Source organism: Primulina huaijiensis, chromosome 14, assembly GCF_012295235.1.
Source record: "Primulina huaijiensis isolate GDHJ02 chromosome 14, ASM1229523v2, whole genome shotgun sequence".
Lineage (NCBI taxonomy): Eukaryota > Viridiplantae > Streptophyta > Magnoliopsida > Lamiales > Gesneriaceae > Primulina > Primulina huaijiensis.
This window is the reverse complement of record NC_133319.1, coordinates 6597770-6611059: the sequence shown is the minus strand read 5'-3', so window position 1 is coordinate 6611059 and position 13290 is coordinate 6597770. Positions and strand designations below refer to the sequence as shown.

The 13290-nt window shown below is 35.4% G+C and overlaps 2 protein-coding genes across 4 annotated transcripts; both read right to left on the bottom strand.

Annotated features, from left to right (window-relative positions):
- Positions 1 to 241: 241 nt before the first annotated feature.
- Positions 242 to 4519, bottom strand: LOC140958108 (1-acyl-sn-glycerol-3-phosphate acyltransferase 2-like). Of its 2 annotated transcripts, none has more exons than XM_073415501.1 (11): positions 4207 to 4519; positions 3540 to 3662; positions 3387 to 3426; positions 3184 to 3257; positions 2481 to 2540; positions 2192 to 2269; positions 1941 to 2099; positions 1433 to 1558; positions 1053 to 1145; positions 811 to 897; positions 242 to 718 (listed from the first exon to the last, which is right to left on the bottom strand). In XM_073415501.1, exons 1-11 carry the CDS (start codon positions 4282 to 4284, stop codon positions 503 to 505), a joined length of 1134 nt encoding a protein of 377 aa, XP_073271602.1. In that variant the 5' UTR covers positions 4285 to 4519; the 3' UTR covers positions 242 to 502. The 2 variants fall into 2 exon arrangements, with proteins under 2 accessions (XP_073271602.1, XP_073271603.1); XM_073415502.1 differs by having other exon boundaries at positions 242 to 592.
- A 494-nt stretch (positions 4520 to 5013) lies between these two features.
- Positions 5014 to 10287, bottom strand: LOC140957287 (uncharacterized). Of its 2 annotated transcripts, none has more exons than XM_073414474.1 (12): positions 9854 to 10287; positions 9516 to 9583; positions 9148 to 9231; positions 8697 to 8990; positions 8022 to 8161; positions 7577 to 7664; positions 7148 to 7327; positions 6615 to 6776; positions 6120 to 6313; positions 5818 to 5968; positions 5431 to 5601; positions 5014 to 5249 (listed from the first exon to the last, which is right to left on the bottom strand). In XM_073414474.1, the coding sequence occupies exons 1-12, from the start codon at positions 10197 to 10199 to the stop codon at positions 5205 to 5207; spliced, it is 1923 nt and encodes a 640-aa protein (XP_073270575.1). In that variant the 5' UTR covers positions 10200 to 10287; the 3' UTR covers positions 5014 to 5204. The 2 variants fall into 2 exon arrangements, with proteins under 2 accessions (XP_073270575.1, XP_073270576.1); XM_073414475.1 differs by having other exon boundaries at positions 5014 to 5254; positions 5435 to 5601.
- Positions 10288 to 13290: the final 3003 nt, after the last annotated feature.

The following is a 13290-nucleotide window of genomic DNA, read 5'->3' as shown; positions in this document are numbered from 1 at the left end:
ATAAATTTCTGTGAGACGATCTCACAAATAAATTTTGTGATATGAATATTCTATTGAGTCATAAAAAACTATTACTTTTTATAAAAAAAAATATTATTGTTTTTTAATGTAAATATGGACATGATTGACTCACGAATAAAGATTCGAGAGACATCTTTCAAGAGATATGCGATTTACTCAAAGAGCTAAAATATATAGAAACTAATTTTCTACCCTTAATTTTGCCAATAAGACTAATAAATTCATTCAAGGTTCTAAATTGGTTTTAAAAAAAAACGTTAAACAACAGCTTGCAAAGCAATGAAACAAGTTACAATTTTACAGAGAGACACTCGTTAAAAACTAATTTGCAAAGGAATATCACATGCTGCAGAAAACAGTCAAACACACAATTTCCCACATCATTACATTCCGGCACAGTAATTTACAAAAGAATAACATATGCTTACTTGGGGATCGGATAAACAAATAAATTGAACAAATAAACTTAATTGACATCATCTCAGCTTTCCAAAAGTGTCTGTGTCAAGGGATCCGGCTGTCGTGCCTTTGGAGGATCAGAATATTCCGACTGTGAAACAGTAATGAAAATCTGCATGAGGATCGTAATTAGGGCCAAGAAAACTGCAAAAGCAGCAACTTCTGCCCATGAGAATGGACACCATTCAAAAATTGTCACAGCGATAAAAATGAGGATGCATGACCAGAAGACGACAACCTGAGTAAATTGAGGTATTTTAGTATGAAATTTTAAAGCAGCAAGTGAAATCATTTGCACATCGGTTTGCCATGTAAAAACATTTTTTTTACCAGTAAAGATTTCTTTGGCCTGCCAATTTCATGGCGTATGTTCTCACCAAACGTGTCTTTGGCAAGATGTCCTTCTAATAAAGCATCCTGGTTTATGAGAAAAACTTTCATTATCAATTTAGGAGAAAGCAGATAAATATTTTATAATTTGCACATAAATGTGTGTGGATCCTAGTCATTTCCAATACTAGTGTTTTGGCAGCCAAATTTTCTTAACATATAAAAATTGTAGAAAGCATCACCTTTGCTACCCAAATATCTTTGCACCATTGTGAAATCTCACTGCCTGTTTCAGGCAATTCTTGCATTAGACGTCGTTCAATATGTACGTGTACCTGCATGAACATATATTAGAAATAAACAAAGTTTCTGGGAATTTGGAACCCAATTTGCTCCATGAATTTTCCAATCCAAATGACAGAAGAAATGAGATGTCCTAAGGTGAAATAAATGAAAAGCCTTTGTTCACTGTTAAAAAAAGAATTCTATTGTTGATATTTACTACTAAAAAATAATACATGTCTGATGCGTAGACCTAAGAGATTCAGGAAGCAGATGAGAATGCTAGCTTTGGCTTTTTATATAGTTGTGAATATCTTGCAAAATTTCAAAGTTGGCTTACCACAGAAGAGCGTCCCCTGAAAATTCTCAACAGTGTTGGTCGTGGCTCACTTTTTGGGATAGCCACTGTAATGTTGTAGATAACAGGAACGAATGAGCGTAAATGAGTTACTGCTGCAACAAAACCCTGGACAAGAATAACAAGGAGAAAATTATGTTTAAGCACTATCATAAAATTATCGTCCAAATATGCATGTGGACCAGACATATGTGCTAAGGTTTGTAGAGTCGAAAGATAATTGTTTGAAAGAGAACAACAAAAGTAAGTTGGAATTCAGTTCTGACTCCTAGAACATTTTGATGATGTCCAAAATTGGACATTAAACCAAAATTTCAGTCATAGGAAAAGTTAGGACCCAGATCATTGAGAGGCTGAAATACCTAAATTCATATGAAAAACTATTATTCTAAAATTTTAACATAAGAATGCCCTGATTCAGTCTAAGTTGGAATAATACATCTTCAAAATCTGAATTTTGTACTTTCCGACAAAAATTAATGACCATAACCTTAGTACGAGGAATCAAAACGTTTCTTGGAACAGGCAACCCAGCAGACATGGCATAGTCTTGGGCTGCTAGAAGCTTTGCCTCCGTAAACCGTGTTCCTTCAACAAAAAGAGCCAACCAAAATGGCATGGGAAAATCATTTAGCCTTTCAAATCCTGACTGCATAGTAAAAGATAAAAGATAAGAATTAATAGGCACTACGCTGTGGTTAGTATTCTACATTCTAGATGAAAGAACTGTTCCACACACACCTTCAGTGTGCTCTCATCTTTGGCCCAATTTCTCTCAAGAAAAATATAGCCAGAAAACCACATTGACCAACCTATAACCTGTATTTGTTTACGTAAATTTTAATTTATAAAACTTGAGCTCAACACAGGAATTTGAACACCTCAATCCAAGTATATTCTGAATACTAGGTATTTGTTAGAAGAAAATGTAAGAAGACATTTATGCGAGATTATGAATTCTAGCCAGAAAAGATCACCCGTATAGAACTTCATTCATAGATTTCAAAAAACTGTGAATGAAAAAACTCACAGGCAGGAACTTTGCTTCTTTCTTAATTATAGCTAGTGCGCTGCCAAGGCAACCCGCGCGCTGCAAAATTTAAAATGAGAAACAGCCATTAAAAAAATAGTAATCCAGCGCATGGAGATGTAAACTCTAAGTGTTTAATCACAGGAAAATATGCATTTGATGGAGTTATGGTTAAGGGATTGATACCGCATAACCGCGTAGCTGTGAATCAAGATGTTAAATGACTACACTATCATGGAGAATGTATGAAACTTCACATATGGAACTCTTCACGTTACAGAAATATGGAACTTTTTCAATCATTCAGTGCCTTGAAGATTTATAATATTGTTTACTTGGACTTGGATGGAGTAAAGTAAAGAAACTAGATTGGCCAACTCATAAAATTTAATTATCTGTTATAATATCCATCACCAGTATATTATATTTGGTGTGCCACTTGGTATAAATCGACTGAAGTATTCTTTATCTGATTTATGCTCATGGGCCTAGAATCTGTCCGTACTCTGTAGTTACACAAATTCCAAAAATTCGACTACTTTATTTAGCCTATAATACCCGACTTAGGAAGAAAAGGATTATCAGGTTTTATTCAGAAATTAAGTAAATTAAAATATTTTTGGAATTGATTTCCATCACAAAAGTTAATTAATTAGGATATAATTAGTGAAAACATGAAGTTTTAAGTCAGATGAGTAAAAACCTGAGCTAAGACCCATCCGACAATCCAGTCAATATCACTTCTGTGGTTACAAATGAGAAGAGCGTGTTCTTTACCTGCGATTAGCAGAAAGTTTATATACCAATTTGACGGACTTTCTTAAGCATAACAAATTTATTTGAAAATCCAGACAAAAAAAACTTGCATGCTTGGAATCCAGCAGAAGGCACTAAAAATTTTGTTACCCAGTAATTCAAAAGTTTCTTGATCTGCATACAGCTCAACCTGTCCACCAGTAGTCAACCAGTCATATAGTTGATGTAGAATGTAATGGTACAAATGACAAACTGTGCCTCCTTGTTGATTTTATTTCATTTTTATTGGAAACTGCAGAATACCTTAATGTTTGCCCACCAGTCAAGAAGCCAGATGGGTTCCAACCAAAGCAGTTCTATAATTATTTTGTTGAACCTTCTGTAAGCACTTTTTGACAGTGGACGAACAAGAACGAACACAATGGCCTGAAAATAAATATAAAACTAATATGAGCAATAATTTTTGTGACTGTAAGAGGTTAGGAAAGATGGATGTGCAGCATATAATCGAACAAACGTTACAACCTACAAAAAATGTCCTGCTTTAATGTCATCTTTTTTTGATTAAAGTGGATTGCATGAAAACTTGAGGAATGACTCAAAGTGGGGCAAAAAAGGTCTCAGGCCACAAAATATGATTGACACCCAAAAATTTCCAATTTTGATTTCTGTCTCTTTACAAAAACTTGGGCTCCATTGCCATATGAATTTATGGTTAAGGATTCAAATAATCCTGCAGCAGATGTTATTTCGTTGATAAACAAAAGCAGAACATGTTATCAAATTCATGACCAAATGAAACGCATAAAGCACAAACTTCCAAATCTCATTTAAATCAATGATGATCCAAACATTTTTTGAACCAGGAAAGGGGCAAAACAATAAATAAATGAATATTCATAGAAAAATCCATACGCTTCACGCACTAATGAGGAGCACTGGTAACCCAAGCATCGGTAGACATATATACCTGAAAGAGGTTGATAATGAGGCCAGAAACAAGGAAGAGGAGACCTATTGGCAGAATCACTGCAGCTGCGACCGCCATTGCAGACGTACACCCAATGCAGCTCCGGATTTAGCTTGATTAGTGAAATTTTCGTTTGATTCACGCACTGAGAATTGATGGATCGCAGGGAGAAATAGAAGGAGATGATGCAAAGTTGCTGGGCATCTGACCGTTTATATGAATTCGGTGGAACGAGGAATTCGTATAGCGATACCAACGGAAAACGCTAACTTGCGCCGTCTGCATCAACCGCCACTATTCAAAAGATATTATTGCCGCAATCTGAATCTTTGCAGTATAACCCTTGGAGATTTGAAAATTAATATATCCATATTGTTTCCACATAAAATTGTTGGACGTGTCAGACATGTGATCGTGCTAAGTTTGTGATTAATCTGACTAATATGATCAAACGTGTTATGTCTCAATTCGACTGTTTGTTATAATTCTCTCAGCATTACTTCAAATTGTTTTTTTTCCCTTCTAATAAATTGTCATACGAAACGTCTATTGCGTTGCAATCATGTCCGCAAGTTCTGTATTTAATTGTATTGGATAAAAGTTAATAATAGGAAGACACATTCTGTGTATATATCTATGTATATACATGGCTCGAGGATGGTGTTACATTGCTTCGTCCCTTGAGTTTAATTTAGTTTTTATCCTCTACTGAAATTTAAACTTATGACCCTCACATTATCTTTCTAATAATAACAAGATTTTTTTTTTTTAAATGATAATAACAATACAGAAAAAGATGATCTAAGCTAGCTAGAATAAGTTAAATTGCAATTTAAAAAATATATATTTGTTTTGTATTCTATTACAGTGAATAACCTCACTCCAATTCAGTCAGCAGGTATTCACTTCTCCAACTTCTTCAAAATTTCGGATCCTCACAACTCCTCATATTCAGAGATCGCCATTTAAATTTCAAATCATGTTGCTACTGCGATTTTTCAGTCAGCTTTTGGTAGATTCACTTGTTTCCTTGGGGCAGCATCCTCTCCTGGAGATTAACAACACTAAACGTGAATCCGCTGATACTTCAAAGTCAACCGTATGTCACGATGCAAAAAATATGTTGCCTCAGAGGAAATATACAATCGAGAAATGCACAACATAAACGACAGAGAGCGGTGAGAAAGGACAACGGTTGGTGAGTCTAAATCCATTTCTTTCCACGCACCTTTCACTATTCTCCGACTTTCTTCTGCTACGCCACAGAAGCCGAATTGGTGTGCCTGTAAAACCTGCGCTTGTTCTTAACTGTTTCTCCACATATCGACGATATGTTTCAGGGAAAAGCTTTGCGTCATTTACAAAGAAGACAAAAGTAGGTGGCCGGATGGCTGCCTGTGAAAATTCGTTTCGTCAAGTATATTACAAATCCGCATTGTTTCACAAACAATTAATTAAGGCATAAATATAGCAGAGTATCGAGAAGCATTAGCAAGGAACAGCCAAATAATTCCACAGAGAGAAGTTTGGAATTATATATTTTAATGTCTATCAACGGTCATGACACTATCGAGTCCCTCAACAATATATGATTTTACAAGTAATAAGTACCTGAGTACAATAATAAACACGTCCTCTTTTTCCTCCTCTAGTTCTTGGAGGTGACTTGAATGCAACTGTTTCTCGTACCACTTGATTTAATATAGCCGTGGTCAACCTCCTAGATCTCTCTTTCTCAACCATGCTAGCAGCCACAATTATTCTAGAATAAGAATACGACATTAGACAAGATTAAGCCAGTGCAAAATAGTCTAACATCCATAAAAAATCTGTTCAAGTTAGTGAAGAATCCTAATATCAAATAAAAGTTCTTATTACTCGGGTAAAAGAGAATGAGCTTGATAAATCCATACTTGTCAACATTATGCCCTTGTATTGCCGTCGAGTATACAATAGGAGCCCATTTAAGAATGCGGAGCTTCTCCCTGACATCATCTTCATAGTGTAGAGTCGTTTGCTGATTCTTATCAGGAATGGTGTCCCATTTGTTCACAACAATTAGGCAACCCTTTCCTTCTTTATCTATTTGTTCAGCAATCTTGAAATCCTTAAAGTTTAAAACACAAATATATGAAGTTTGCCGATCCAGAAGCCTAAAAGTCACAAATGGTGATACAAATACGTAACTATGCGCACAAGCAAGTATACATGTGCACACAACTATAAGACATACAACTCTAAAAAAGATCGAATTTTGCACGTCAAATTTAATCAGTGTTCCTTAAATGGAGCGCCAATATTCATAACTATATCAATTAAAAACTACTCTAGGCTTGATTTGCTCTTTTTTCCTGTAGGAAAAACTAATTTATCAATATAAAGAAAATAGGGAAATCTGTATGAAGTACCTGCTCTGTTATGCAGGCCATGGCTTCAATAACTAGAGCCACCACGTCAGAGCGACGAATGGCACGCAATGCTCGATTTACAGATAAGGCCTCAGTGGTGCTACCCGATGAAGCAACAACTGCTCTCCTTCTGATACCAGCAGTATCTATGAGATGAAATTTCTTCAAAACAAATCACTCATCAGCTGACCAATATTTTCGGTTGTTATGCATATATACACATGCAAACCATGCGGAAGAAACACATTTCTATAGAAAAATATAGGAACATGTCAATCTAACAAAGCTAAGTTCACACTATGGGATAACACCTAAGCCAGTACTGAAGATAAGATTTGGATAAAAACAAGCACAAAACAATATTTTAATATATATATAAAACTAGAGAAATAGAGAATATTGAGCCATTAATTGATAAATTGGAGAAGCTACAAATATTCATTGCATAAATTTTAGCCTTTGAAGAATGTCTAGGTTGGTGTGAACAAAGATAGAGTTGGTTTAGACAATATTGAAAACTATTACTAACAGACCTTTCCATCAGGCGCAACATATTCAGTATCTATGGCATCACGGGTAGTCCCGCTAACAGGACTGACAATAGTCCTATCCTCTCCAACCAAAGCATTCAAAATACTACTCTTGCCAACATTTGGTCTGCCAACAATGGCAATTGCAGGAACATAATCTTCTATGTCAATACTCTCCGAATCCTGCAAGGAAACATCAATAAAATAAGCCACTTGCCAGCAATGAGCTATATTAGAGAGATTCTGAAAAGCGTTACAAACATCAAACTGAAAGCAAAAGTTGAGGAAACTTTGTACTTGGAAAGTCTGTGACAAATCCATTGTTTGTTTACTAAAGCATGAGAAATCAGGAAGAATTTAAATTCTCAAAGTATAATATTACACAAAGTTACATATAAAAGCATGTTTGTGCATAACCAAAGAAAAATTTACCTCAGATTTTTTCAAGTGAGAGCAAACGGCGCCAAGAAGCTCCCCAGTTCCAGTACCGGATATAGCAGATATGGGAAGGGGTGAGAACCTAATAGATCAAGAAATGAGAACACACGGCCAATGCCAGATGCAATGAAACAATGTGAAGTCCAAATTCCAGTTTACTTTATTTAATCAAATCATATATTAAACTAAAAGATGCAAGGATGACAATTTGCAGTCCAAATTCAAATTTTAATTGATTGGATATGTGAAAAGTAGATGAAATATATTTCCAGTCAATTTACTGTGCATTTTGGAAAATTGTCTGTCAAGTGTACTCCGCTCAATGCCACCTTTCCTGATAGGAGATGGCCGAAAAATACTAGGTCAGAAGCACTTTAACTAACGTGGAAAAGAAAATCTTGATGAGTCACATTTACTTTGTATATGGGGTGTAGCTCACCCCAAAGACCAGAATTCTGATGCTTGTATTGCTCCTTTGCGAGGAGATTCACATTTGTTGACGGCAAGGACAATATATTTGTGTGAATAGTTCTTACGCAACCAATCTCCTATTTCCACATCCGCTGCACTTAGACCTGCCTGTTAAGGGTTGGTTATAAGACAGTCCATGATGTATAAGAGTTGTACATAACACCACCAATTTACCAATTTTAAAAAAGAAATTTCCATGCAATATGCGAAAGAACTATGATATTCTTTTTTCTTCATTATCTTTTCAAATATCTTTAATGTTTAAAATAATAATAAAAACGCGAAGAACGTTCACTTAAGCTAATCAGAACAGTTGTCGAGATCCAAAGCAGCCAATCCACATCCCATTGACATAAGACAAGAAACTTCTCTCAATTCCAATAGAGAAAAAAAAATCTTTGTAGTTTTCTTAACTTTCTTTTTCCCCACCATCATTTTGCAAACGACTTTCAACTATTTTGCTGGCGTCCTATATTGTTTATTCAGTTACCTACATCGGAGTTCTACTTTCTTCACTGGTTATTAAGTAATTTCTTATACATCTTTTGGGAGAAAAAAGCGACCCGGCAAATATACAATGAATTAATCAAAAAATATTAATAAATTGGAACACCTCCTCAAAAAGCTCCATGAATGCATATACCTGACCATCAACAAGAAATATGATGACAGATGATTCTTCCACAGCTATGGTGGCTTGTCTCTCGATCATTGAAGGCATCCTGGCAACCGCAGTCTCCCTGCAGGCAAGTGAAATCCCCTCCATTCCAATAGTTGTTGAAATAGCTAATTCTTCCATCACGTCAGCCTGAGACTTTGAAATTGTAAGCACACCTCCAGTATCCACAACCATAAATTCATAGTCACCCCAGTATGCTCGACCGTACAAACGATCCCTGGTAACACCAGGTTCATCAACCACTATGGCCTTATTCCCCTGAAAACATGTCACAGTGTTAAATGAAGAAAATAAAAGATAAATCACAAACAAAAAATAAGATTATTATAAACTTATATTTTCAAAGTGATTTCCTTCTACCTCGTTTTAAGTTTAAGCGGCAAAATCAACAATATCCAAGATTAATAACACATACCCCAACAAGACGATTGAACAGAGCTGATTTACCAACATTGGGCCTCCCAACAATTGCAATTCTTGGAAGAAGATGGTCAGGAATCTGCAAAAAATTATAAGTTTCAACAAAAAGCCAAGTTTTCTGATCGAAGAAACTCAATTTTCATGTTCAAGGGCCTAAAATTCAATAACCATTTGAATTGACAAAAACAATAACAAAGCATACGATAACTTTATTTTCCTCATCCATCAAACCACATGAATTTCTTGTAAACTCTATTTAAATTTATTCTTGATCTTTCTTCTTCAGGCGCCAAATGAAGCAAGAAGGGAACCAAGATATACAAAGCACAATTAATGAACCAAAAAAAAAAAAAAATCACCGACATTCTTACGGTTACTTTCGACCTTCTTCCTCCGTCTCCGACTGTCCTTTCCACCAGAAATTTCATCTTCTGTAATCATCAAGGACAAGTGAAATTCCAAAATGAGATGATGCACATGACGTATTCATTCATGCTAAAAGCAATCTTCAGGTCATGAGCGAGACAATAAATTGGAAGGAAACTATTCAAGATTGCAGGAAACATTGAGGGGCACCTGCGACCATCATTTTTCCATTATTTCAGGAGTACTCTAGCAGGCGCCCGTTTACCGTTTCAATGTAACGTTAAAAAGAAATGAAAAAACTGTCAATAAACAGGGTCAAGAATTCAAGAACCAACCCATTTTTAGCTCGCGAGACAACAAGTCCGAGTATTCCCTCGCTACTAGTTTGGCTTGGCTCTCCATTTCCTGAATATCAAACGGCTCCACTTCCTCCTCCGATGACCATTCTTCTTCATCAAATTCAGACCCTTGTTCCACATAGTCGCTTGCACCCATCAACAAGAAATCATCGTTTTCTTCGGTGGCTGGCCGCGGAGGAAGAAACGACTTCCGAAGATTGAAGTTGGGGAAGTGGGTGGAAGGAGAGAAGAAAATTGGGGGAGAAGATGAAGAAGATTTAGGTAGCGGGGAGAGGTGAGGAAGTTTTTTGCAGAGAGGAGCAATTGTGCATACTTTGGCCATGTTTTTGCACTGTCATCACTGGGGAGCAGAAATTCCGAAGGTTATCCGTTTCTCCCTCTCCTCTCTGCAACAGTACCCCGATTTGCAATAGTTGCAACATTAGTTGATCTTGTCCTGAAAAAGTAAAAATTTACGGTAAAAAATAAAAATTTTAAATTTTTAAAATTATCACATTACACACTTTATAATATTTTTCTCTCAACTCAATTGTGATTTTCTTCACAAATGAGATATCTATTTATAGAAAATTTTTACAAATAATCCAAAAATAAATTACATCATTACCTTCATCATCACACACAAATTTCAATATTCAACACCTAATTTTACCTAATTTTCAACATTCAAATATTCAATACACACATTTTAAATATTATTTTTCAACACTCCTCCTTGTGATGATGATCATAATGATTGTCTTCATTACGTGTTTTTATTNAACACATGCAGCATTATCTTCATATAGTATCACAGGCTTCTCGTCGAATGATAATCCGCATGAGATTTGGATATGTTGGGTCATTGATTTTAACCACACACATTCACGGCTTGCTTCATGTAGTGCGATAATCTCGGCATGATTTGATGAAGTTGTTACGAGCGTTTGTTTCTGTGAACATCAAGAAATTGCATTGCCTCCACGAGTAAATACATATCCAGTTTGGGAACGTGTCTTGTGTGGATCAGATAAGTATCCAGCATCGGCATAACCAATTATACTTGGATTATCATCTTTTGAATACAAAAGTCCCAAGTCTGTCGTACCTCGTAGATAACGGAATATATGTTTAATTCAGTTCCAGTGTCTCTTTGTTGGATATGTGCTAAATCTTGCCAATAAATTTACGGCAAAAGATATATCAGGCCTTGTACAATTTGTAAGATACATAAGGGCACAAAATAGCACTTAAATATGGTACTTCTGGACTAAGAATATCTTCATCATCTTCACATGGACGGAATGGCTTTTTTTCTATGTTTAATGATCTAACAACCATTGTAGTACTTAGAGGAGTTGATTTATCCATATTAAAACGTTTAAGGATCTTTTCTGTATAATTTGTCTGGTGAACAAATATTCCACATTCTTTTTGTTCTATTTGTAAACCCAGACAATACTTGCACTACTACAAAAACGGAAAACGACAACGGATTTTATCCGTTGTCGTAGCCATTTAAAAACTGTTGTAACTGAGGGTGTTGTTGAAAGTCCGTTCAACGACAACGGTAGCGACGGGTATGAAAAACACTGTCGCTAGTTCAAATTAGCGACGGTTTTATAAACCGTCGCTAATTTAAAATTAGCGACGGGTAGCAATCACGACAGTAGCTCATTTTAGCGACGGTCAGCTGTCAAGATTTTCGTCGCTAATTTGTTTCGAAAAATTAAAAAAATACTTTTAATAATTTAATAAATCTAAAAGAAACTAATAATCCAAACTAAAATCGTGTAAAAGAAAAAAATTTAAGTTTTGTGAAGTAGTAAAATCGTGTAAAAGAGAAAAATTTTAAGTGTTATGAAGTGGTTAGAAAAATTTTACGTGTTGTGTGAAAGTGATAAAATGGTGTAAGAGAAAAAAAATTTTAAGTGTTGTGTGAAGTGACGAAATTGTGTAAGAGAGAAAAATTTTAAGTGTTATTGAGTGGTGAGAAAAATTTTAAGTGTTGTGTGAAGTGATAAAATGGTGTAAAAGTGAAAAATTTTAAGTGTTGTGAAGTGTTGTAGAGGAAAATGGAACGAAAATGGAGATATTTATAGACAGTTTGCGACGGGTTTTGGTTAAACCGTCGCATATTTTTATTTGGCAACGGGTTGGATTTACACCGTCGCTAAAATTAGCGACGATTTCAAAACAATGTCGCTAATTTTAGCGACGGGTTTGTCAAAATAGTCGTTAAATTTAAAGATGCGACGGGTCTTTTTAAAACAATCGCTAAAATTAGCGACGGTTATTTCAAAACCTCGCTAATTTAAATTTAGCGACGGTTTTGTCAAAACCGTTATTGTTTGTCAAAAAACCACGCTAATCGACAACGGTTTGAACAAACCGTTGTCAATTGTCCAAAAAAACACGCTAATCGACAACAGTTCATAGAACCGTTGTCATTGATCCCAGAAACCGTTGTCTTTGACCCCAAAAAGACAACGGTTTTTAAAAACCGTTGTCTTTGACCCCCCAAAGACAACGGTTTTTAAAAATCGTTGTCTTTGCCCCCCAAAAGACAACGATTTTCGATAAAACCGTTGTTAAAAAACATACGACAACGGTTTTTGTGAAAAACCGTTGTCGTATGTGCGTTGTTGTATGCAGAATTTCTTGTAGTGTTGGTTTTTCCAAGATCCTTCATTCCAAATTCTTCCTTCAAGTATGAAACAACTTCTTGAATTACCTTATTCGTTCCAATGATGTTTAAATCATTAACATATACAGCAATAATTACGCATCCGGATGTTGTTTTCTTAATGAAAACACAAGGGCATATTGAATTATTTACATAGCCCTTTTTCATCAAGTGATCACTTAGCCGATTATACCACATTCGGCCGGATTGCTTTAACCCATATAATGATCTTTGTAATTTCACAGAATAACATTCTCTGGGTTTTGAACTTTGTGCTTCAGGCATCTTAAATCCTTCAGGGATTTTCATATATATATATATATTACTATCAAGTGATCCATATAAGTAAGCTGTAACAACATCCATAAGACGCATTTCTAAATTTTCAGATACTGCCAGGGTAATCAAATACCGAAACATAATTGCATCTATCACGGGAGAATACGTTTCTTCATAATCAATTCCAGGCCTTTGACAAAAACCTTGTGCAACAAATCGAGCTTTATATCTTATGATTTCATTTTTCTCATTTCGCTTTCGAATAAAAACCCATTTGTATCCAACAGGTTTTACACCTTCAGGTGTAAGGACTATAGGTCCAAAAACATTACGTTTATTTAGCGAATCTAATTCAACCTGGATGACATCTTTCCATTTTATCCAATCCTGCCGATTTTTACATTCACCAAAAGATTTTGGTTCCTGATCTTCATTATCATTTATGATGTCGATTGCCACATTATAAGAA

What these genes read in the sequence shown, in the direction of transcription:
- LOC140958108 (XM_073415501.1), bottom strand. Translation starts at nt 4,284, where the DNA reads ATGGCGGTCGCAGCTGCAGTGATTCTGCCAATAGGTCTCCTCTTCCTT. An exon ending in TCATTATCAACCTCTTTCAG is followed by an intron (nt 3,663 to 4,206) that starts GTATATATGTCT and finishes ATTTATTTTCAG; the next exon opens with GCCATTGTGTTCGTTCTTGT. An exon ending in TCGGATGGGTCTTAGCTCAG is followed by an intron (nt 2,541 to 3,183) that starts GTTTTTACTCAT and finishes TAAATTTTGCAG; the next exon opens with CGCGCGGGTTGCCTTGGCAG.
- LOC140957287 (XM_073414474.1), bottom strand. Translation starts at nt 10,199, where the DNA reads ATGGCCAAAGTATGCACAATTGCTCCTCTCTGCAAAAAACTTCCTCAC. An exon ending in GTCTCGCGAGCTAAAAATGG is followed by an intron (nt 9,584 to 9,853) that starts GTTGGTTCTTGA and finishes TGATGATTACAG; the next exon opens with AAGATGAAATTTCTGGTGGA. An exon ending in CGGAGAATAGTGAAAGGTGC is followed by an intron (nt 5,250 to 5,430) that starts GTGGAAAGAAAT and finishes TCTCCAGGAGAG; the next exon opens with GATGCTGCCCCAAGGAAACA.